Consider the following 24,975-nt stretch of genomic DNA (forward strand, 5'->3'; position numbering starts at 1 on the left):
AAAAGAATTGTCAGCTCCTACGCTGATGATATAAACAAAAACGGATTAGCATTCAACTATGATGGAATCAAGGGTTAACAAATATACACATGCTTCAAGAAGCAACTGCCAAATCTATGGTTTTATTAAGCATCCAATTTGTGAAGAAAAAAAAAAAAAGAGGGGGGAAGATAATAAAGAAAGATACATTTTCTTTTCTAGAAAAAAAAAAATTACAAATTTGGTGTATAATGACTGTAAAATTCCCCTTGCGTGGGGAAATGGGTTAGTGATCCTTGCGGAGAAACAATGGCGATGCTGTGTGTATCCTAATTCATGAATTTTCGACAATTTGGAGCTTTACATAGACAGGGAACTTTGAATTCATCTGGCTCATCAGGATCAAACAAGTAATCGTACCTGCCAATCAGGAGCAACGCATTAAGAATATTAACCAACAATCACCTGTGTGTGTTAGCAGACACGTGAAAAGGAGAAAGAGATATACGTTAGCTCGTCTCCAGCAGACACATTAGTCTTAGCAATAAGAACGATCCGACTTTCTTCATCACCCACACTCATAATCCTTGCATAGCAGTTGGGCATGCACTGCAAAAGAGATGAATTAAGAATATAATACAAATTCCAAAAGATCACTATAAGAGACACAACTTGGCTAGTCCAAAATATTTTTCCTTTCTTGCCCTGGACAACCCATAGAAACCAAAAAGCAAATTAGACAACCAATAAGTGCTTGCTTACCGAATGATTGATTAAGCGTGCTATGTTGCCTTTGTCAGTGGCATCCACCACCACTTCTTCGCTAATTTTGAACAACTGCAACATATGTGGTTTCCACAATTCAGTCTCAAGAATATCATAGAAGCAGTAAAGACCAAAAAGATAGGAGTAACAACTGAAAGATTTTTGGCAGAACAAAGAACATGATGTTGATTTGTGATCTTATATTATCCATAGTACCAGTGAGGAGAGAGAGAGAGAGAGAGAGAGGTGGAAGATGCAAGGACCAAAGGAAGTGCCACTTCAAAATGCTTTAAAATACACTGGACAACTTTTAGCATGAGAGTTGCCAAAACAATTTGAATCAAATGTTTCCAACCTAACTAAACTGTTTTACAAAAACGAGAAGAAACATTTGCAAATTGTACAAGTATAAGAAAGATCTCTTACATAGCAGTCTTTTCCTTCTATTCTGTAGCGTGCTTCTCTTAGATCAGCAATACTTCGCCTCACTTGTTCCCCACGGTATTCAAGAACCTGAGGACAAACAAAAGCTTCTTACTCCATGTAAAAACGTATTTCAGTTGCCAGCAAATCAGGAAATGTTAATATTCCAATTGTTCAGAAATACAAAGTATGCAGGCATAATGTACAGTACAAAATGTTACTGCCCAATATTCTCTATCTTGCATTTTTTATTAGATTGTCCTTCAGTATACAAAATAAACATAGAAATGCAAACACTACTTAAGCTTTAATATAATTATTACGAATACCCTTTTTACAAAGAAAACATTACTTGTCCAAAGATTAGTATACAAGTGTTTCACATATATTCAGAATGTTTTTATTTTAAAAGCACCCATAGGCATATACGCTGTATGTTCTCAGGAAATTCTAGACACTGTTTTCTTTTCAACTGATTTGTATGATTGTCTCTTATATATACTCCTTTGAACACAACATTAATATACAAGAAATACTACATATTATTTCCTTTCCAGATTTGTAACTGAATTGTGCTCTATATGGCATTTGAAATTAGAATTTCATTTAAACGATAAGCATAGAGATGCAAGTACTATTTTAAGTTTTATATATCATTTACTGTGATTGTAAATGACCTATAGCAATAAAATCAAAACTTGTGCATTTCAATGCTTCTAAAACTGAATGAGGCATTATGATGTCCATTACAGTCTATGGATCTTTCTATAATCAATTTGTAGGGGAAAACCCCCAAGCAATAGCTCTCTAAAACCATTTCTCCTAAAAATAAATTAAGCACAAAAGGCTATTCATAAATACCATTTCTCCTTCTTGGATGTTTCTACGAGCAAAGAGGCCCCACCCATGTATTCCAGATCTACCAAAGCAAACTCGGTCATTTTCAGTTCGCTGCATTCATTATGCACACATTATTTTAGCAAACTGACAAGAATGCTTTCTCAAAAGGAAAAAGGATAAAGATTTGCCTGTAAGTGGTAAAGTCGTTCCCTGAAAGATGAAAAATCTTTAGGCTCCTCTACAACCTGTTAAATGGAATGAAGTCAATCAAGGATATTAACAAAAGATTAATTTCTATTATTTGAATTGAAAGGACAAATAGTGTAAACAAACCAATATATTGTAGAAAGGAGAGAAATTTACTCTGAACTCATTCAAACTCTGTATAGTGCTTAAAGGATGATGACAAGGTCTCATTACTCGGTGGGCAATGGCTTCCTCTTCAGTTCTCTGGGTGATAAGAAAAATATTACTGAGATTAAATAATATGGGGAGAGAAAGAAGCTTGAATTATTTTCCTTGTAGAATTGTCGTGATTCAGAAAAGAATACATAAAGCAACATTGAGGAAAAAATTGACTTCGAAAGGAAGCAAAATCTTCTGCTTGTCTAACTTTCCCCCTTACCTTTCCTTTTTCATTTTATGTTAAAAACAGAAGGCAGCTTTTAAAGTTTAGACTCATAAACAAACAGACTCCAGCTCCTCCCAGTGGACCAAGGAAAAGGAGGGAAAAAAAAATCTGGCACAAACTTAGACAACTACAGAGCACAAAAATATACAAGCATGAATTCAGGCAAACTGATACTGAACCAAAACAATATGTATGAACATTTCAAACTTTCATGTAAGTTTACCTTTCTATTATTGTTTGATCTTTTAAAGACTCGACACCTAGCAGCAGAAAACGGCTCAACATTAGTAGTTTCTACAGTTGGAACCTCTTCAACTTTCATTCTGCTTGATGAAATTAGCCTTGACCCAGTCTTCTTCTTATTTTGAGCAAGGCTCTTGGCAGAGAAGACGCCCAGAGGGGTCTGTATGATTAAAACAGTGTCTGGATTGGGAGCACTGCACAAATTGATATGAGAAGAAAAACAAGAGTCAAAGATTGGCACATAGGAAATTGCTCATAAAGAGAAACTCAGCAGATATACTTAAAGCATACCGGTGATAAGCGCAATACGACACCATTTTTGTTATTTGTCTGCCGTTTTTCTCCAAGCAATGCAACTGAAATTTAAACAGAACAGACAATGCAATGGATGGTAACAGGAGATCAACTGGATTATCCTTGACAAGATAAATCAAACTAAATCCACATGGAAAGCAATCAACTTTTAACTACTAATTCGGCAGCATCATGACATATCTATCTATGCAAATCACATAATATTTCGTAGGATTTCCAAGTTGCTGTTTTTTTAAAGGTTTATTAGTTTTCGTTTTAATGCAATAACATTCTAAATTGTAATGTGAATTTAAAAAGTTCAAGGAAAGAGCAAGTTCCTAAGAGCAATACGATAAAATTAAGTTCAAGGTTTGATCTAGAACCAGCTAGGGATCTCATACAGACAGGCTATGCTTAATTGATTTGCACCAAAGGAACTAATCTTGATTTCAGAAGATGAAATATTTTTTCTTTTTCAGTATGAATTACTTAGACATAAATACAGGTTCATCAAATACTCATAGACTAGAGCATGCCCTTCACTACATAGCTGCATCCCATCCAAGTACAGATAGTCCTGCAGCATGGGGTGTATCACATATTACATATCTTAAGTTCAACTGCACTATTCAAAACTGTAACTCATTCGTAACTCTCATTTAGTGGCATTAAATTGTTGATTAGGTGTCAAATTTTTAGAATTTCAAAGTTACTGCTTACTCATGATACATCCAATTGAATGATATCATAATATTCCACATGGTTATCAAAGGAAATAGAACTTAGATGCCAAACAGAGTGCATGTTATGTTGGTTATAGAAAATGGCAGTGCAAGTATTAGGTAGAAAGATCAGCTAAAAGTAACTTACCTCCATGCGGTAACCAGCTCTTGATGCACACATGGCATGGTAATATGTGGAACACTTACAACATTGTGTGCAAGAACCATGAATTTGCTTGCAAATAACACAAATCTGCAGTTCACGTAAACAAGGAACATTTATAATGCTTATATTAATGAAGAGCAACCAGCTAATAAAGACATCTTCATGCCCAAAAACAAGAGATAAAATAGAACCAGAATAAATTATCACAAAGATATGTTAAGATAAACTTTAGCAGATATGTTATCCCGAAGATATACACTAATATCTAGTCAATTTATGCCAAAAAAATTCTATTATCTTTAAAGAAACCACTTCTCAAACATGCATGTGTGCATGTATATATGCATGTGAGGCATTGTTTCTTCTGACCAACCAAATTTACATAAAGAACTGGCAGATAAAATAGCAAAGAGATCTCAACAAAACAGCATGTTACTAATATTATTGCCTCAATCAGTAAAAATCTCTGTGCCAAAAGGAAAACCCTGACTTTCAGCCTGACGACTATTTAACGAATATCAACTAAAATTCCGCATGACAAGGAATCTTTGAGTTTCTCATGATGCAGTCAGCAACTGCTCTCCACACCAAGTGTAAAAAGATGCACAGGCAACTGGCCTCAGATCAAGCTCAAAAAAAAAAATGAATTCAAGGATCTAATGATATTTAATATCTTAGTTAAGGATAGGGTATGTCCTTTAAATAGGATAAATCATAAAGTTTTCATGATACAAGGAGAGAAGAACAACAGCCACAATGCACTGATGACTATAAGAGCAACTCTACCTTCACAAAGGAATTTGATGGAATACTCAAGATTCCAAGAGCAGGCTCCATCTTTTCATCACTTGCAAAAGATACTTCAGGTTGAAACCAAGCACAAGTAACATGAACCCACAACGTCTCAACATCAGTGGGCTTCAAAGCACCTCCTGAAATGGGGGAAAACCACATAAATTAATAATAAACAAAAGAGACTGAATTGAATAAAAACAGATGTGGAAACTAACTATTAGAATGCAATTAAACCACTCATACTAAGATTTTAAAGCACAAGAAGCTCTCAAACAAGGTGGAAATGCAATTCTAAGTGAGTGAAAGGAAAGCTAGAATTATGCACAACCTCGCTGTTAAAGGAAAATGAAAAAAGGGAGATAGTCTGTAACCAAAAAGAGCAAAGGGAGCTGATCTATAGACCATACCTTTGACCGGACAAAGGCAACATTCTCGTGTAACTTCGGGTGTTTCACAAGCTTTACAAACCCATGAAGTGAAATCCCGTACATTTCTTGCACCATAACATTCTTGATGCACAGCAATCTGACATCTGAATTAAACAATCAATGTCATAACAAATATGATTTGCTCTGGGTGAACACCAACAAAGAGATCTTGCTTTGTCTAGCAAGTACATGGTTATAACTCTAGAACAATGATGAAAGATAGATAGTTGGAACTCAGATGCCTTTCACGGCTGTAAAAATGAGGCTGAAAATGGACAATAAAAATCTAGTGCAGATCTATCATGGTCATACCAAAGAGATATAAAAGCATGAAAAAGATTTATATTTTAACATTTAATTAGCTTAAGATCAGTGTTATTTTAAAGGCAGGAGATTGCTTTTAACTTTCATAAACATGCCAGAAGAGAACAGTTTTCAGGACACTTTAAGTCAATCTTAATAGAAAACTGTTTTTAAGTACACCAAACTATGGATCCTTAAAAACTATAAGTCTAGACAACATCTTATATAAAAGGTAAACTCTACTTAAAGTTACCTGTTGCAGATAATAATTTTGTTGTAGTCCCAATCTTCAACCCATCTACATACAGCACACCGTTCAGTTGTCCACTTAGCATGTACTGGTTCATATTTTTCTGTTCCAGAAAATGCAATAATTAGCATAACCCAATGGCGATGAATGAAAAAAAAATAAGTACACTCGTCAAATTGCTAATCTGATGCCTAAAGAATACCCCGCAAAAAAGCAAGCAACTTCTGCTTCCTCTCTCGTATTGATGGTCGTTTAGGAGGTTTACTAGAGGCAGTAGCATTTGCATGGTACTCTGCCAACTGAAGCATCTGCAAGGTTAGACAAGAACCTATCAATATATATCTATGGAAGGATGTACAACAATGCCAAAAGGGTAATAAAAAGGAAAGTAATGATGGATTGCTCTGAGAAGTAGACTCCTTTATTAATTTAAACAGGAAAAAAAAAAAAAAGCCATGATATAAAGGTTTCAAAACATAAAACCAACACATCCCTCCTCCATGCTAAATTCAACTTAATGTCCACCAAAAATTTATGAAAAAGGAAAAAGGGGAAGACAGAAATAGAATAGAATTTTGTCTTCTACATGATATCTGTTATTGATCACATCTGGAATCCATTTTTCTTAACAGAATTCTATCCTCGACATTCGAAGACATGAACTCTGAGGAAAGATGAGAAATATAGAACTGAAAGGAGAAAGAAAGGTCAAAAGCTTTTACAAACCCATTGTTCTAATGGTAGCATGGAACCTTTCACCTTCACACTAATCCTCCAATTTCTTTCTCGGGAACCAGTGTGTCTTTCCCATTCTCTAAGTGCTTGCTTCTCAGATCCACATGACCCACACTTGCACACAACTCTGAAACAGAAGATATCATAATGAATAAAGACTGTGAGTCAAAATTCAGAAAAGCTAAATTTCTTTTCCCACGTGGAACAATTTAAGGCTCAAAATGAAATTCACCCTAGTGTTCTCTGAGATTATTCACATGCTAAGGAGATAAAGAAAAAATCATTTTGTCTTGGTTTAGAATAACGATCCCAGTTAAGAGGGCTATAAGTGTACTTGTTCAAAAATGTAAAATTAAATGAAGTAGCAGCCTCTTCTTGAATGGAATCACAGACTATTAAATTGTAATGGTTTCATAAAGGTATTCAGAAAACAACTTTACACGAACTTATCTGCTTACTGAACAATTTGAAACAGAAAAAGAAGTCTATGCACACTGAGATGTTTTAAAAAGTATCATTCCAAAGTGGAAAATGAAAAACGAAATTTATTCTTCAATAAAAAAGGTTTTTCCTTACAAGTGGAGGCTTGGGTAATATATGCCTTCAACGCCACAGCAGAGAACAGCAACCTTGTTAGGCAGAACTAACTGACCATTGTTCTTGTTTGATCTGCATCAAAGGTTTTACAAGCATTAGATACTAGATACACAGAGATAAAGAATAAAGGATCAGTTGGAATGCCATGACAAAATTTCTGACACATACTAGTATAATTTATAATATGAGGTAAGTCATTATAGCAGTAGTGCTGGTCTATTCCTAATACACACACACAACATATATGATTTCAAAATAGAACAGACTTACTTAGCTTTTGGCTGCCACTTCTCTGAATCTGATAATTCAAAGTTAAATTTTGCTTTGCAAGTAGGACAGTAATAGTCAGTGGCCCCCAGATCCTGGAGAAACAAATATGACTTCATCAGGGAAATCCAAAGTTCCATTCATCGATTTCATTAGAAGGTAGAACAAAATAATGAATTGAATTGACAAGAATGACATACAGACCTTAAAATGATGGCTGGAAATTTTGTCACACTCTGCATGCACCCAAACTTTACAACCATCACACCGCACCTAACTCAGCGATAAGAAAACAATAAATTAGTAAAAATAACTGCTGTACAGCAGCAGGAAAAAAAAAATCAAAACTCAAGTTTCTAAATTGCCTTACCCAACTCCCACTGTCTGAATGATTCCAAATCTTCTTGCAAATGCCACAATAATGTTTTGATTTAGTTAACTGCATAAAATTGCATGTTGTTGGGAAAATAACAAAAACATAAAACAATGGAAAAATAACTTAAGATCCAGAAAAAGGTGTCACTACAAACCCTAGCACATGTTTTACACAAGAATTGGCCTCCAGGAGTTGATGTTTTCATTTTCTTTCCCATTTTAAATGGGAGGATCATGCCACAGCCTTCGCAGGGTCTCGCATCGTTATGTTTCCCAAGCAAGCCCTGCAAATATAGATTATTTCAATGACTAGAAGGAACAGCTTTCATTGTGCAATCATCAACCTGTATGCTCCAATTGTTTCAGAAAAACATGTAAACAAAAAAGGATATGAAATGAATTTTTACATAATCTAGGTCCAATATCGAATTATACAAAGCTCAAAAACTAACTGAACCCTCCCCCCCCCCGAAGGAAAAAAAAAAAAAAACCCTACAAGAGAGAGAGAGAGAACTGAGGTTAGATACACAAATGGATGCCCAAGGCCAAAAAGGAAAACCACCTACCTCATTGCTGGTGTCTGGAATTCCAGAAGGCTTTCAAAATGGTAAGAAATGGCTTTTTGAAATTTCAATAAATTTGTTTCCAAAGAAACAAGGTACTTTTTTATAGCAACTTGCCTGGTTAGGAAGGTGATAATCCTGATCCTGGTTTGAACCAGTAGCCTCCTGAACCCATCTAAGAACAGTTTCATCATAAGTTGGATTCCCAGCTGCAATGTTTATGTCATGTATCAACTTCTCCGTAAACCCTTGTTCTGCCAGAAAAGCCTCCTCCATTGCCAGCTGGAAATCGCTAGGCTTGCACCTGTTCAATTCACGCTGCTCATGGAACCTACATGCAGCAGAGTCTACCTAAGCACATAGCAGTTACAGAAAGAAATTCAATTGCTTGTACAACAAAACAAACTACACACCTGTCTAGAAAATCTACGAATGGGAAAATCATGCCCCGCCTGACCCATGCATAATCCTGTCCATGACCATTTAAAGAAACCTAATTAATGACCACATCGCAGGCAGCACCACACAAGTAAACAAGCTCCTAAGCATAAAGGAACTTTATATAGAAAGTAATCCGTACCCTTTGATTCTCATTCCCAGAATGCCCGAAGAACATCACACAAGCAGCCTCAGGTATGCAAGACCTCAAAACCACTTCAGGCGCTTGTGTCATTGGATCAATAACAATAGCTGGCCAAAATGGCTCCCTCTTCCCAGGCCTTGCCCATACTATATCCCCCGAATAAAAATCCTCTGGTCCATACAACCCATCTTTCCTCTCACCATTCTCCCGCAAAAGTTGCTCTTCAGCTGTTAAATCAACAATGCCCACCCCATTTGCATACTTCTCATCCTCATCAACGAATTGCTCATGTACTGACGTTAACGAACTCAGCGAACTTGAGTACTTCCTAATATCAAAAGTCCTACCATGCCCGGCTTCTCTTTGATCTTCCTCACACAATGTAGCATACTTTCTCCCTTTATAACCATTCTTCTCTTCATTCCGCCGATTTTTTTGGTTTTGCTTACAAGTTTTAGGTGTTTTAAAACTGAATTTATCCTTTTTACACTCAAAATCATCATCGTCGTCATCATCCTCGAAACTATAATCACGCAAGCTAGTTTTACTTTCTTTCTTCCAATTCTCAATAACAGAATCGTTAAACCGTGAAGGAAGTACCTGAACTCGCCCTCTCGATGTCCTCACCAGCGGTGGCCGAGCAATCTCCACCGTTCGATTCTTGGCCTTGGACGAATCTGAGCCCTTGGATTTGGACTCCACTTCACCAGGGGAGCACGAGACTTCGGTGCACCATGAGGCCGCGAAAGCCTTCTCGGCCTGGCCAGAGGCGATAATACGATGGAGGCTGACCGGAATTATGCCAGCGGCGACCTCCCCAAGGAGCGTTAGAGGATAATAGCCGTTGATTTTTTGCTTCTTGCGAGTTGTACCCGAGTTATCTTCGTCTTCACCAACCGAGTCGCCGAGTTTGCACCGTTTTAGACTCGGCATTTGGGATTTAAGGTTGCGCTTGATTATCATATTTTCTCTAATCAATCAATCCCTTCTCATCGACATAAAGAAAAGAAAAAAACGCTCAGTTATTCGTTCTTCCAATTGGGGAACGCTTAACAACCTCGATTTCACATGGAAAACCTAATTCCCAAAACACCCATAAACCCTAATTGCAAACTCAATTTTCACCAACAAAGAGAACAATTGGACCTGCACCTTTCCTTTCTTCCGTTTTTTTTTTTCCTTTTTCCTTCTCAGGAAACAATCGGATGAATCTAAAAGAGATAAAGAGAAGAAATTAAGGAGGAGGAGAAACTGAACGAGAAACTGATGAGAATTTGGAGGAGAAGACGAGAAGTGCTGGGGTTTGGATGGAATAGAGATCTGTTTCGATGAAGCTCTCTCCCTTACAGCGACAGAGCATAGAGAAAGAGAGAAAAAGAGAGAGAAGATATAATTTTTAATTAAATTTTCGTAAACATTATTAAAATTAAAAAAAGAAGAAGTTTATCTTATATCGGAGCAGTTTTTTTTTTCTGGAAAAATTTTTTGAGAGGGTTGAAAGAGAGAGAGAGAGAAAGGAAAGCGGGGTCGGCGTTATCTATCTTGTGAAAGCAAAGAAAGAGAGCAGTACTATTTGTTTTGTGCGAATACGTGGGGGTCGTATACAATGTGGGTGATAGATGCGCTAACTTGCGCCTTTGCGTAATTGTTGGGTGCAATTTCTTCCTTCTTCGATTCGTGACTCGCAGACCAGTCTGGTTATGGCTAACGACACTTTCCTTTTTTTTCTATTATTTTTTCCTTTAAGTTTGGGTTGGTGCCAAGTTCAAACTTTCCTGTATGATTTTCTGAGCAGAGAGGATTTTGGAAGGTTTGATTCCAAGAAAGTTGGAACTTGTAAGTTTACTGTAACGATTTTTGTTGTCAGCAGTGACAGATTTTGGTTGGGTTTTGGATTTGATTCTTACTTATGTTTGATGGTGCGTCAAATTTGGTACTTTGGGAAGCTCTGGAATTAGTTTTTGATATAAAGTCTGCAAAAATTTGAATTTGGCGGACCACAGGGCACAGGGATTTAGGAGGAGAGCTTAATCTTATTATTATTGATTTAAATAATTGTAGTTCCACTAATTTTGGATGGGGTTTTTTTTTTTTTCCCCTTTTTGGGTTATTTTGTGTACTTCATAGACCCGTGCTCTGTGACGTTTTTCTCTTTGTTTTTCTAGTACTATTATGTAAAAACTTCTGCATATCAGAGTTATGGGATCTTTCAAGACTTCACTGTTTTTTTTTTTTTTCGTTTTGGGTATATGATTCCATTGAATTTTGGGTTTCGTGGATTAATTGCTCTGAAGACTTTCCTCCAATGGGTTTGGATTTTGGTCTCTGATCGATAGCAGCACCGCGTGAAGTCGTGGTCGTGAAGTCTTCCACCATTTCCTTGGAGGGGTATTTTGGGTATTATTCGTAGATGGAGGTTGGACGCTGCCGATATTGTTGCTTCAAGCGATTTCATGCTACTAACATATGAATTTCTAGCTTCGCTTTTTTTATTAATTAATAGTAGTATTATTCAGTTATAATTTCCTGTAAGTTTAATGGATATAATTCAACATGGTGTAATTAATTTGATGCAATGGTTCGTTCCATCGTCAGGTCGATGATGCTTCATGCATGAAATTTCGTTCATCTGATCATATGGGCGAGTAAGTTACCGGGGTATGAGGACTTGATGCATGGTTTGTGTGAAAAATCTCTCTGCAAACGAGTGGCCGGAAAAAAGGATGGAATAAACGCAGCCCAGTTCGGCAACCGGTGGGTCTGATCAGAAATTATTGATAAATTGAACAAATTTACATGGTGGGGTGTTCATGGCATTTTATGAATTGTTTTGGTTTAATTGGAAATGACGATGGTATAAGATTTGCGATTTTCTTGAATTTTGGCACCAAATTCTTACAGTTTCGGGTAAGCTTCGTGGTAGATGGGTGCTTTCACCATCTGAGTTTCTGAAGTCTCCAAAATATCAACAATCTCTTCAATTATGTACCCCAAGTGTTTTTTTAATCATTTGGGAAGTGCTGAAAATTCCCAGATCTGGTGAAGATTAAATTCCTTAGCTGGATCATGTGTTGAGTTAGAAACAAATCTGGTGGAGGTTGCCAGTTGGATACATGGGTTTGGAAATGATAAACGTAAATGACGGTCTGTTGATGGTGTACGAATCTGTATTTTGCGTTTTGAAGAGGAATTTTGGGCCGATGCGTCTCTGCGACCAATACCGTCAGCCTGTGCCGATCACTTGGCTGATCTTCACAGACCAAATCCCTGCTCAAAGAGGACAACCAGGACCCAGCTGAGCTGAACAACAGCCAACAAGCAGCATATTTAGGTATTATCAATGTTTTTGTAAGAATATGCTATTGAAAAAGAAATTTGGGTGGGAAAGAAAAGAATATGACAATATTTTTTATTTATGGGTTGGGTTTGGTCACTAATATGATGCAAGACTTTGATCCATGTTTGGAGAGGATATGTCCTGTTTTCGCGCAAATTGCAGCGTAATGAAAATTAAAAGTTTCTTAAAGAGAGATCGTTTTTTTATATAATAATAATAATAATAATAATAAAGATAGTATATATCTATAATCCTAATGATTTTGGGCTTTGGGTTCATACAATGTGCAGGATTATGATGCTTCCGGCTCCAGGGCAAGCAAGCATGCTCTTGGTGGGTATTTTATATTTGGTAGATCAGGATATGGCTCGCTGCTTAGAAATTATAGAGGGTGAGGAAAAGCAGGAGTAAGAGGAGGTCGAGAAAGGAATAACCAAGCTGTAATAATTTAGGGAAGATGGTTGGCCCCTGTAGCTTAAGTTGCTTCTGCTCAAAGTCTTAACTCTTCAGATTGTAGCTTGTACATCTAATTCTAAACATGGATCTTCTTGTTTGTCCTTTTTACTGCATCTGGAGGTGGTGGTGACTGGTGAGGTGGAGGTGAAATGGAGAATTGAAATCGCCATGGACAATCAGTGGATTGAGCTGAAAATGATATGGTTGTCATCCAAGAAAATTTGGTGGTAGTATAGGAGATAATTTGGAAAATTTATGTTTTTGGTCAAAGCCCAAAACTGGAGAATTGCTTGGTTTGAGTCACGTGAACCCATGGATTGAGTCAATCTTAAAGTCAAAATTGAAAACCACGTGCTCTGGATTAATACTGTTTTACATCGTTGGAGCTGGTGTTTGCACTCTTTCTTTGATTTGGCTCAACTGATTTCAGGTCCATCTGGTTCTTCTGAGCAGGCTCAAAGAAGTTGGAATCACAGCATCTCCAAGTCACCAGAGCTATGGGTTTTGACTTTGGAATCAGTATGAATGATGCTTTTGAAGAACAATAGTGCCGCAGAAGGTATATGGAACAACATAGCAGAGAACAGAGAATTTGTAAAAGAGAAAAAAATAACTAAGAGATAAGAGGGAGAAAACTGATGAACAGATTGCTGAGGAAGTGGAAGGAAGGTGGTGAAGTTGTTGCAGAATAGTTTATACCGAAAATGGAAATCCTTGATTCTGATATTGGATTTATTATCTACGATCCAAAATTATGCAGACCTTGGCAGAGTCCACGTTTCTGCAGATGGACTAAAACATGTTTCAACATTTATATCAATTATGCCCAGTTATCTGTTTCAGAAAGGAGACGATTGGTGCACATGCAGTTGATGCATCCAATGGGGGGATTGGTCAATTTATGCATTTACTATTTATTTTGGAAACCATAGTTCACTGGAGGCAAAAGATGAGCTCGAATGCTTTATATTTTGGAACTAAAAATTTCTTGAAGTGCACATGCACGGATCTAAGGTAGTTTGGACATTGGACTTCTTTTCTTTTTGGGTATAATAGTTTGGACTAGTTTTGTCAGTCAATTACCTGCCTAAATTGGAGAGACTCTGTATATATTCATGTTGCAGTCATGATCCCTAAAGGCAAGGCATATCCCTAGTTTATATAGCACAGAAGTTCTGTTAAGAAATGGCCAAAGACTCCTTTTGGTTGGTTGTTGATCATTTTTCAAGGCCAATGTCTGATTTGTTTTTGTGAAGTCATAGACTATTCTGATCAAATCATATGTTTTATGTCTGTCAAGTGCCAACCCTTCCCATGGTTAGTCAGGACATGGCAAAACCCGCTGAGAGGGGCATGAAGTTCCAACTTTGCACTTTCCAGGCATGGGTATGGTTTATTCCCTTATTTGTATCTCGTTTTATGAAGTGCCTGAGACATTTCAGAGCATATACTTTATGTGCCCAACTATGCCTAATAAACCATTTCTTTGGACATGCGTGCTAGAGCTGATTCCGGGTGAGCAATCTCAGAGAAATTTACTCCCTTGTGCCTCAACCCGCAAGAGGGATTCTGTTTGTGGAAACCCAAAGATATAAAACTGTTTGAGAAACGATTGAGACTGAAAATTTTCAGAGGGAAGCAAGCATCAAAATTTATCAAGAGTGAAACAAAAGGTTTGTTCGGACATAGACTAGAAAATGAGGAGGCAGTACACTGAATCTTTAGAACAAATTATCCTGATAGTCCTGGAATTTGTAAGATGGGTCTCTGTTCTGTGATCTTCAATGGGCACCGCGCCCCGTACAGAAATAGTTGCATGGGAATTTGGTAACGGACTCCAGCCGTCTAGTGGCCTTCAGTAATGTGCGTGTAAGTTCTGAACTAGAACTAGAAATGGCTTTGCAGTAAATACGTCCATTTGACGTACCATGACCGTTTAACTCAGCAACCATTAACAGGAACTCGGGATACCTAGTGAGTCGGCTCAATTTTCCAGAAGCCAGAGTTACAAGGGACAGGCACCCCGCAAAAGTAGTGGTATGTGAACTTTGTACTTTTACTGTTTCACCGAAACAGTCCAACGATTTAAAGATTCGTTTCTGGTCCTGTGACTCCGGTGTACCCAACAAGTACTGTTAGCTCAACTTACCATTAAGAATGATATCACTACAATTGAAATTCTTCAGTGTTTTGTCCGCATGTGAGAATTATGGTTGGTGGACATTAAACTCCCAAGTAATAATACCTCTTTGACAAAATTATTGAAAGTTTTCGCAATCATCCCTGCATTGAAACCAAAGGGACACGTGACACCTAATCAGAAGGAGAAAGACCTCCTTGACAGGTATTGATTTAGCGCCACCATGAAAAATCCACAACCTTTATGTTCATGATCAGAGATTGCGTGGAAGTGGATTGGCAGACACGGCAGGCCAATAAGAGGAGATCGATTAGATTGCCAAATGAGCTCATGATGGAATAGAAACATTTGCGCACACCAATTTTATGCGTTCTTTCATCAACCTTGCGACTGAGTAGTAATGAGCCTTGATTGTTCCACAAGAACATAACCGGATGCTTCAGAAAATTACTAAACGTGATCAGGGAGTATACAAATCATACCATCTTTTTTGTGGAATCACCAGATGGAGAAAACATCATCATTTTATAAGACATATATGAACAGGAACAAATTTCTGCTTTGCCATTTTATTGAACAGACACTATGTACATCCTACTTGGCCATTTCCGATACACAGGGTGTTATTACAGCAAATAAGACAGAACTGTTTCTCAGGAGCTGGGTTCTGGTTTATTTAGCATTTACCATTCTAAGATTTCCACAAAGGCTATATATGCCAAATTGACACTACTACTCATCTTTTCCATTACTTCATTGGACCTAGCTACATCATTCCTGTTTTACATTGTAATTATTTAATTAGAAAAAAGTTCTTGCCTCTTGGAGTTGTCAGATTCTTCGGTCCTTGCAAACCTTCCTCGGATCCTTGGTTGACTGTCAGCAAGAGCCTTCCTGCAAGCATACTGAAAAAAAAAAGAACATATCATGAGTTTTGATACGGAGTCTGACAAAGGGCTAGATATGGAATATGAAAATTAACTTCAGTCTGTACATGTACTCCTTGCTAAACAGTTTAGGCACTTAGTTATCTTGTTTAATGTGAAAAGCCAAGCAACAAATGCAACTAATATTTATGGGATCGGAAAAAACTTTAATTTTTACCTTGATTTTCCTTCCAAAGTTCCTCTTTGTCTTCTTATTCCTGTATCTGGAAAGCTTCTCCCTTCGATCTTCAGTAGAACAGCTGCTGACAATTAATGGTCGCTCAAGGGGAGAGTGGATTACAGTCGTATTACCATTGCCAAGAGTCTGTCATAAAAACTCAGTATCAATGACCCACCCCATCCTGTCGAAATGGCCAGAAACATCTAAAAGTTTCTCAGTCCGTAGACTTTGTTACAAAGAATATGTGCTCAGTGCTCAACTGCAATTTGATGAGTCACTTGATTCTGGTGGGTTTGTAAGAGGGAAATGACGAAGAAAATGCTGGATTTTTTGTTTTTAAGAAGACAAAAGAAGGAACGTGTTTGAATTTTAGATATCAGTAGAATTAATGAAAGCAGGATCCACATCGCTTTAGGGCATGATTTTGATAAGGGATAAACACAGTGGTGTTCATAAGAGGCTTCTACAAAGTATTTAATAAATTCTTTGTAATGGAGAGAACATGCTAGCAAATTAGCACAAATGGTTTATACTTGGTCAGGTTTTGGGTTCCAACTGCAAAAGTACAGCTGAAGGTGAAAGTTAAAAAGCAGGAGAGTTATGGATGGATTGATACTTCCTCTAATTAGACAAGGTCCAGGTAATTAAAGGGAGTGGCTTAACATTCTAAACTTAAAAATCTGGTGCATCAACTAAAGAAATCAAGTCTAAAATCTATTAATGTTAAGAAAGGAAATGGTATTCCACACAAATGACAACAAAAAAACTAACAGCCACCATATCAGTCACTGGACAAGTGAAACAAGTAGAAAACAATGCAAAAATAATTAAGGCTGACCTTTATATCTCCTTCACTAAATGCTCTCCTCATTCCATAGACAGAACCAAAATCCATTCCAGAGAAATCCAGGAAACTAGGCTTGATTGCAGCCCCTTGCATCCATTCCATTGAGCTTAAACAACCTGAACTGACACTTTTCTGGAATGGTACATCACAGAGCAATTTGTTTCCTTGATTTTGGTTTTCATCTGTCTTCACAACAGGAATCTTTATATCCAAGACTTCTGGCAGTGGTGTTTCTATTGCTGCTTGCGCCATGAGATCCTTCTCGCACTCATAGAGAACCTCTAAAAGCTGCTCATTTTGAATTGATTCTATATCTGCAGCCTTAAGTCCTTGTGAAGTAATGACATCTTCACCACAGGAGATTAATGAGATGGCTGCAGTCATGGGATCAAGGCCCACAATTGGTTCTTCAATGATGGGTTCTGGAGCTTTGAACAGATCACCTTCTCCTCCCAGGTCATATTCAGATATTGTGGATGTCTGAACCAAGTTGTTCTACATTAGGCAAAGAAAAGACAAGGGAAAGTTTAGAAACAAAGCATCATTATTTTTGATAAGGATCTTTTGCTGAAAGAAACAAAAGTAGGAGAGGCTAAAACAATAATTCAGTATAAAAATCTTAAAATTAATACAGGCAGAAACACAATTTGCTTTGGATAACAGGAATTGTATTCTAGTAACTCCAAGAAAAGCTTTAGCCTCAAGCCCAAGACTAAACAATGCAATTTTTAAATGGCCTCAACATATATGAGTTCAGTTTCATTGTATCTTCTTTTCTTTTTTTCAGATAGACAGTCTTACTACTTATAGAGTCTTTTACAAATGAATTTCCCCACATCAGACGTGTTAAACACAAACTGGAAGATTCAAGTGCAAAGGTCAGCCACCAGTAAGCTTATGACGTGCATTAAAATGTGCTCATCTGCCTCTTCCTTCCCCACCATCCACAAAAACAAGTTCAGAAACACAGGCAAGTTCAAATATTTGATTGTTTAAGGAATCAATCTAAATCTCAGTTTAATAACTTACTGAAGCTTAAACATGCTTGTGCTATACAAAACCAAACTCTAGCCGCATAAACTACAGCTGCCCTTTAATGGAGAAAGGAACTAAGATCAATTCTCTTTCTGACAGCAATCACACTCTACTAATCAAGTTTCAAAACCTTCTCAACAAATAACAAAAAGTCCAAGTCCTCACAGACAACATTTTTCTTTTGGTAACAGGATAGACATTTATTCAGAAAATCACCCTTATCACACTAAGAAAATATGTTTAACAACCATTTAAAAGAGTAATTTTTATTTCTCCTACTTTCTCCAAAATTTAATTTTACTTTTGACACCAACTAAAATAAAGTGCAATATGAACCTCTTACTACTTCCCCAACTTTTTTCACCCTTTATACTCAAAAAACTAAAAAATACTGACTTTTTCTTCTTCTTTTTTTAAATCTCTGTGTAAGTGGGCTAAAAAGTGAAAAACCCAATAACCAGTTCACACCAAAAAGTTGAAGAAAATGGAAGAAATCTTCAAGAACACGGAACTCGTGACATGGAAATCATTTTCCAATTATATTCCAACTTTTCTTTGTTTTCTTTCCTTTTTCCAGATCCAGCATGTAAAGATAACATTAAATATTTTTTCCATTTCAACCCTTGTTTGGTTGCTGAGAAAGTGTTCTAAAAAGAATAAACTAATTAAAGTCCCCCCTTTTCACAAGAACCCCAAAAAGCATAGAACATAAAGGCTGAAGCTTCCAAAATACATTTTTTTTCCCACTGTTTTCCTTAGTCATTAGGGGGAACATGAAAACAAAGTTATCAAAATTTTTCCTAAAATTGAAATCTTTAATCCGGAGAAATGAACATGAAATCGCTCAAAAGAAAACTAAAAACTTGAAATTTTAAGTGAAACACAAAATTGTCTCCATTTTTTTGCTCCATTTTAGAAGCAACAAAAATAAAGAACCATTACAGTGAAGCAAAGATCAAAGACCAAAATTCTTCAGCTACAGACAATCAAAGCCAAAACCCACCTCAAAACTAGACCCAATCAAACAAATGCAGATCACCGAAAAGAAACCAAAGCAATGAAAGTGAGAAATAAAATCAGAGACAAAGATTGAGATATTTAGTACCATTGAAGCATTGGGTTTCTGGGTTTTGCAGAACTCTTCAAACTGCTGAAAATCTTGACAAAAGTTCTGCATGTAAGGGAAAAATAGCCCTGTCTCTGCATACATTTCTCACCCACAAGGCACACCTTTCTTGATTCTTCACAGAAAGAAGGAAGCTTTTCCCCTTTTTTTTTTTTTTTTCCTTCAAGGAAGAAGATGTCACTTCTCGAGAAAACAGCGTTCCAAAGTAGAGCAAGGCAGTACTACCTTATAATAGAGCAGCCAAAATGTAGAGAGAGAAAATTTGGTTGGTTTTGGCTTTCATGTTGGACTGGGGAAGAGAGAGAATTTATACACTTGTAATAATCAGAGGGTGCCCATTAATTTAGATTTTTTGAAAATGAAAAATGAAAAAAAATGATGTAATAAAATAGGTGACAGTAATAATAAGGACAAAGTGTAAAAGGACATGATATATTGTAGTCTGACCCCATCGTCCCATATCATTACTCTTTTATTTAACACAGTCAGTATTATTCTAATAAAAATATATTTTCTTTTGGGTTTGAACTATTATATAATAATATTTTTTGTATTATTATAGTAGCAATTTGCACAGGTGAATGCACCATGCCTTTGGACATGTTTGTGGGCTTGGACAGTGCTCATCACTCACTCCGACCTATATCTCATGTCAGAGGAGGAACACTATGTTTTGTGTTTTTTACCCACGCGGTTCTTGTGCGCGTGTCCTGCACTTCCCATGCATGTGGATGGGATGCTCGATTGCAGGGCAGCAGCAAACTTTTGTTGCTAGTCAACAAGTGGAGACCGAGCTGATGATGGGATTTTTGTTGTTCCCTTAGTTTGATGGCTTTTCTTTTCTTTGTTTGTCCCTCTGCATTACAATAAGTAAAGATTATAACTTGGATATTTTACATAGATTAATAAGATTAAAATAGTCGTCACGTTCTTGGGTATTGATGAAAATATCTTAAATTTACTTATAATGTGGTAGCAATTATTGATCTAAAGTATGGAAAGATCTAAACAATTATCATGTCAATATGTCTCCTTTTATTTTGTGTATTGTTTGGGAATTGGGCACTTGCATTAAATGCTATGTTACTAGAAAGGAAAGCTGGTAACGAATTTGAATCGAAACAAAAAAGATTGGGAAAGAGGGGTTTGGCTTGGTTCACTGTCAATGCAATTATTGAAGGTAACAAAGCAAAGCTAAGTCCTCTACCACTCATTTGGCTGTAAAATTTTATATCAAATAAGTCACCTTAGAAAATTCCTCCTACGAACAAAGCTCAAGCTATCCCATTATATCACAATTTGGTTTTTTGAGCAATTTTAGCGAATTATGTAAGAATTAACTAATCTTATTCTAAGTTAGAATTTTAGATTGAACTTGATAAGACTTAACCAGCTTTTCGTGATATGATAGCGCATGCCTTGTTTTAAAATTGCACGTTGGGTGAAAATTTTGGTTGAGCCATCTTCTCATTGCATGATGTTTTTTTTTAAAAGAAAAAAAAACTCTTTATCAAATAGAAGTAAATTAATTTTAAAGCCACAGGAATTGTGTTAGTTGAAAAACACAGTCTAATCACCGAAAGGTTTGAAGGTTTAATAGATGATTTAAAGAAATAGAATTGAAATATTTGACAAAATATGGTATTAATACAACGGGGAAAATTTTACAAATGTATTTTTAATTTTGTTAATTTTTTGATAGATTAACAGAATTTGAATATTTCACAAAATATTTTGTTAATGCAAATGGTAAATTTATGTCAGTTTGGTTATTTTAGATATAAAACTTGACAAAATAAAAAATATAATGTCAAAATTCAATGAAATTGAAGTACAATGATAAAATTTAATATGAATTCATAATATAATGACAAATTTAACTTTAATTCTATAAACAAAATATGATTATGTGCCCACTAGGCATAGTCAAGGCTTGTGCAGAAATGCTTTCACATTCCACAAGTACTTAATGTATTATGAAGACTTTGATTAGCATTTAGCAATCATAAAGCCACCACAAGCTAAGGCTTGTACTATGTAAAATTATTCGTTTTTCCATTGTTCAAGTGTCATTTTGATTTTGATTTTGATATTAATCAAAGATGACATTATACCCTGTTGAACGAGAACAACAATAAGGACAAAATTTTCTTATGTTTGTGCGGACTGCTGATTAGAAATAAATGGAAATATCAAATTAATTATAAAGAAAAAGAAAAAGATCTCAGGCAATCATTTGGAGTTATGAACTGCCCACAGTCTTGACCAACTTGCATCTTTTCCATGGCCCAGTGAGATACAAAATTGATCTATCATGAGCCGGCTTAAGGTTTTATTAAAACATGCCACGGACAGGAACTCATGGAAATTAGTCAGTTTTGATTTGAAGATGGAATTTCATGTTGGCCTGAAGATAACCCTGCAAATACCATATCCATCAAGAGATAACCCTGAAAACCATATCCATCAAGCAAAGTAAAGAACTTTACAGATAGGTCGCAGGCATCTTAGGAGTTGTAGGCCAAAAGGAGAAAAAAATGTACAAAATGGATATAGTAGAATAAATCATTCAACTTGATTAACAAAAATACAGAATTAGAATCATCCTAAACTGCGATGTTGATATTCATTCATTCTTTATTTAAGTACCAGTAAAAATTTGCTGGTACCTAGTGAGCAGTGACTTGATGGTAGCCGCTGAGGTTTGATTGTTTGAAAGCAAAGGCAGGTCAAATCTGTCAACCAAGTAGTGCCTAGTTGCAATATGGTCGTGGCAACTTGGGTTCTAAAAAGTAATCATTTCTATGAAATGTAATCAGGTACCCAATTTAGAGGCTGTGAAAAAAGTTCCATCCTTTTTGTACGCTTCCAGTAAAAATGCAAAGCTTAGTCGGCCATGAATCGAAAGGCTTTTCATTTTCGTTAATTAAATATAGACCTGCATCATTATTAGTCGATCTTGAGCAAATTGAATGTTAGTTGTACTTAGGATATTCAGGCTAAGATTGGAACCTCCTTAAATAGAACAATGTTGTACATGCAAAAAGTCAGAAAAAGAAAAAAACGTCACCTCAATTCTCAAAGGGAGTCTCCATATTTTGACTACATTGCATGCAAAATTAGAAAAAAAAAATACAAATATATATATAGATATATTAATTCTTCAAAAAATGTGCAGTGTGCGATAGCGATGTGCAGCCGACTGGGGTGTGGAAATGCGGTGTACAAGTTGAAACTGTTAGGTTTCAGGGACAGAGGGTGATAAGTGATAAGAGTTTGGTTTTCTACTAAAAAATAAAATAAACAGGAACGATAAGGATATGGCTGGCGACAATTTGCATGTCCCTGTGACGAGTAATTATTAGCTGTTTCGTAGCTGAGATTAGCTTAATGATACAACTTTAGGCGTCATGAGGCAGAGTATTTGCTAGGGGAGGAAAAAAGAAAGACATTTGGCGGTATGAGAGGTCTTCAATCCCTGTCTGAAAATTCAGAAGCTTCTGGGCAAATTCAAGAAGATGCATGCATCATGACTGACAAGAGATGCAAGCTGGGTATCAAAGATCTTGCTTGGAAAGAAAATGATTTCGTTTTTTTTTTCTTTCTCTCTCTCTCCTGAAAAAGGAAAAAGAAATAAGCTGTAGAAAGATGGATAGATTCTGTCTTCCAATTTGATCAAAATTATTCAAATTCTCTGTCAATGTGGTGAGCCCTATTCCTCCACATAGCAATTTGGATTTAACAAACAGTTTTTCTGAAAGTGTCAGCCTACATTTGTCCTTTTCTTGGAACAGTCAAACTCCAAGCATAAAGTTAAAGAAAAGAATAATACAAGCAATGAAATGGAAAGAAGGGAAAACTTGGGAAGTAGGCTTAATTGGGGAAAAGTTTTGGTATTTGTTTAATGCAGGGAGATAAGTTTTTCTGAACCCAGTTTTACGGCCTCCATTTCAAAGGGCATGAAGCATATGATGCTGATTGAAATGATATATTAATATTTTTTTTAGTTATTTTCTCCTGATTATCAGTCTATCTATCAGGATAGCATGCCCATACTTAAAAGACATATCCAAGTTGCAATATGGGACAAAACTTCAAACCATTCAGGTTTAGCCAAGAAAAAGAAAATAATAATAATAAAAGCTTTAAACCCTTCGTTTTGATGGGATGTACACAAACTTTCCCATTGCTTTTATAAAAAATGAAAGCCATTGTTGAAAGTTTTGCATAAAGTTTAAGCTGGCGGTCACTTTCTTCATACAAAATTTCGTGTATGCGATGATGGACTGGTTCTTTAGAGAAAATGGTTGATTGTTCATAGTTTTCATATTTTCATTAATTATAAATGTCTCATGCACTCTAAAGACCATTTAAAGAAAATTGACAAATTAAGGTATGCAACAAAGTTACTAACAGGACCACAAGTTCTTGCCATGCTGATTAATGCATGATGGAAGAGTTTCAGTCCCAGATTTATTTATCTATTTGTTTGTTTGTTTGTTTGTTTTTGGGTGGGGTGCGGGGCAGCTTGAAAGAGATTTATTAATATTTTTTTGCCCTTTAATTTTGGACAGAAAAGAAAGAAAACAAGTTTGGAATATGAAACACTGCCCATCGACTGGAAATGAAAGTGAAAACAGTAAAACCCCCTTCCACTAAAGGATTTCCCTTTCAGAAGTTTTAATTAATTGCTTCCTGCCAAGGGTCAAATAGCTTTCAAGTATGAAAGAAGAAAAAATGAAACTCATGGGTGAAATGTGGAGTTGGGCTGTAAAGGAGGAGAATTTCAACCCAAAGCCTTTAAAAAGAAAAAGCGAGAGTATATGCCTCTTTTCAGTGATGAAGGGCGAGGAATGTTAACTTGTACACTTTGGGATGGCTCACGGGACAGTACAAACCCAGAAAAAAGAAAAAAAGAAAACCTCAAAATTCCCACATTGGGAAAAGGAAATTGCAAAAAGGGGGAGGCTCCTCCATCCGTGTGAACCTCTCAAGGTAGGTGCATGACATGGGGCAACACTTTGATCCAATTAGACCCTTACACCTGGCGAGTTTCCCTCGCTCCACTTGGCAAAGCCTCAGATATTTGTAGTGGACTTTAGCAGACAAAGAATGAAAAATGTCCTAGTTATACCAGCTATCATGCGAAATCATTAAAGCACTGCTAGCTGAATGCATCCATTTTGGTTTTTGGAGAATAATGGGGGATAATTAACTGAATCAGCAAAAGTGACCCATACTGGCGTAATGCAGAAAACTACATAATTCTGGAAGGATGGAATTGAAGGCAAAACCTGACGGGGAATTGCCGGCCTGTGGAAGCTTAAATTTTCTTCGGAATCCAACTGGCATTTAGTTGACTTGGACAAAACAAGAAGACTTTGGTTTTGTTAATGGGAGGAGGTGAAATGAATCCAGCCATTTCATGGGTAGCTTTAGCATCTAATTTTACTTTTCTTACTACAAATCGATGTTGCGGCCTCCACTTTGTCTGCTATTTTGGGTTTTATCTCTTGTTCACAAATGAGAAGAGGCATTAAGCGTTTACTTCATTTAATTACAAACACAAAAGGAAAAATAGCTTTATAATTTACATGAATCTTTGCATGAAATTCTATTCGTGCCTTGGTTCAAAAGAAACTGAACTCTTTTTTTTTTTTCTTTTTTTGTGTAACCAAATTAAGGTTTCATCAAATTAGGGGCCATTTGGCATTTGGAGAGCCGGAAGTGGCAATAGAAATGTGAATGTGAATAGAAAAAAATAAAAATAAAAAGAAAAGGAAAGAAGCAGCTGGAGAGGATTTGTCTGATAGTGCTTTTTGTCTTGGTTAGAAGAAGGGTAATGGGAATTGTTTTTGGTTTACAGGGCCCAAACTCCAAGGCACTTTTTGGATTCTTTTGGATGTGATGTTGAGGGGAAAGAAAAGAAAGGAAAAGAAGCTTGTGAGGGAGGCAAAAGTGGTGGCCT

At 36.4% G+C, this 24,975-nt stretch overlaps 2 protein-coding genes and 1 long non-coding RNA gene across 4 annotated transcripts; 1 reads left to right on the plus strand and 2 right to left on the minus strand.

The window, feature by feature from the left end:
• Positions 1–10,353, minus strand: LOC18605755 (histone-lysine N-methyltransferase ATX4). The gene is made up of 23 exons (XM_007038963.2): positions 8,957–10,353; positions 8,790–8,845; positions 8,494–8,707; positions 7,969–8,097; positions 7,809–7,877; positions 7,643–7,711; positions 7,442–7,533; positions 7,151–7,243; positions 6,566–6,701; positions 6,042–6,147; positions 5,843–5,942; positions 5,266–5,390; positions 4,850–4,995; positions 4,046–4,150; positions 3,173–3,237; positions 2,862–3,075; positions 2,371–2,457; positions 2,196–2,252; positions 2,029–2,118; positions 1,171–1,257; positions 742–816; positions 488–588; positions 1–399 (listed from the first exon to the last, which is right to left on the minus strand). Exons 1-23 carry the CDS (start codon positions 9,920–9,922, stop codon positions 309–311), a joined length of 3,273 nt encoding a protein of 1,090 aa, XP_007039025.2. The 5' UTR covers positions 9,923–10,353; the 3' UTR covers positions 1–308.
• LOC108661420 lies at positions 10,473–12,853 on the plus strand. The gene is made up of 2 exons (XR_001927231.1): positions 10,473–12,290; positions 12,587–12,853. It is a non-coding gene; the product is annotated as an uncharacterized LOC108661420 (long non-coding RNA).
• LOC18605758 lies at positions 15,432–19,293 on the minus strand. Of its 2 annotated transcripts, none has more exons than XR_001927230.1 (4): positions 18,987–19,293; positions 16,838–17,341; positions 15,997–16,202; positions 15,432–15,797 (listed from the first exon to the last, which is right to left on the minus strand). XR_001927230.1 is itself a non-coding variant. In XM_007038968.2 (4 exons), the coding sequence occupies exons 1-4, from the start codon at positions 19,089–19,091 to the stop codon at positions 15,690–15,692; spliced, it is 864 nt and encodes a 287-aa protein (XP_007039030.2). In that variant the 5' UTR covers positions 19,092–19,291; the 3' UTR covers positions 15,432–15,689. The 2 variants fall into 2 exon arrangements, 1 of the variants encoding a protein (XP_007039030.2); XM_007038968.2 differs by having other exon boundaries at positions 15,997–16,143; positions 18,987–19,291.

The sequence above is a fragment of the Theobroma cacao genome, chromosome 3 (genome assembly GCF_000208745.1).
Source record: "Theobroma cacao cultivar B97-61/B2 chromosome 3, Criollo_cocoa_genome_V2, whole genome shotgun sequence".
NCBI classification, from domain to species: Eukaryota; Viridiplantae; Streptophyta; class Magnoliopsida; order Malvales; family Malvaceae; genus Theobroma; species Theobroma cacao.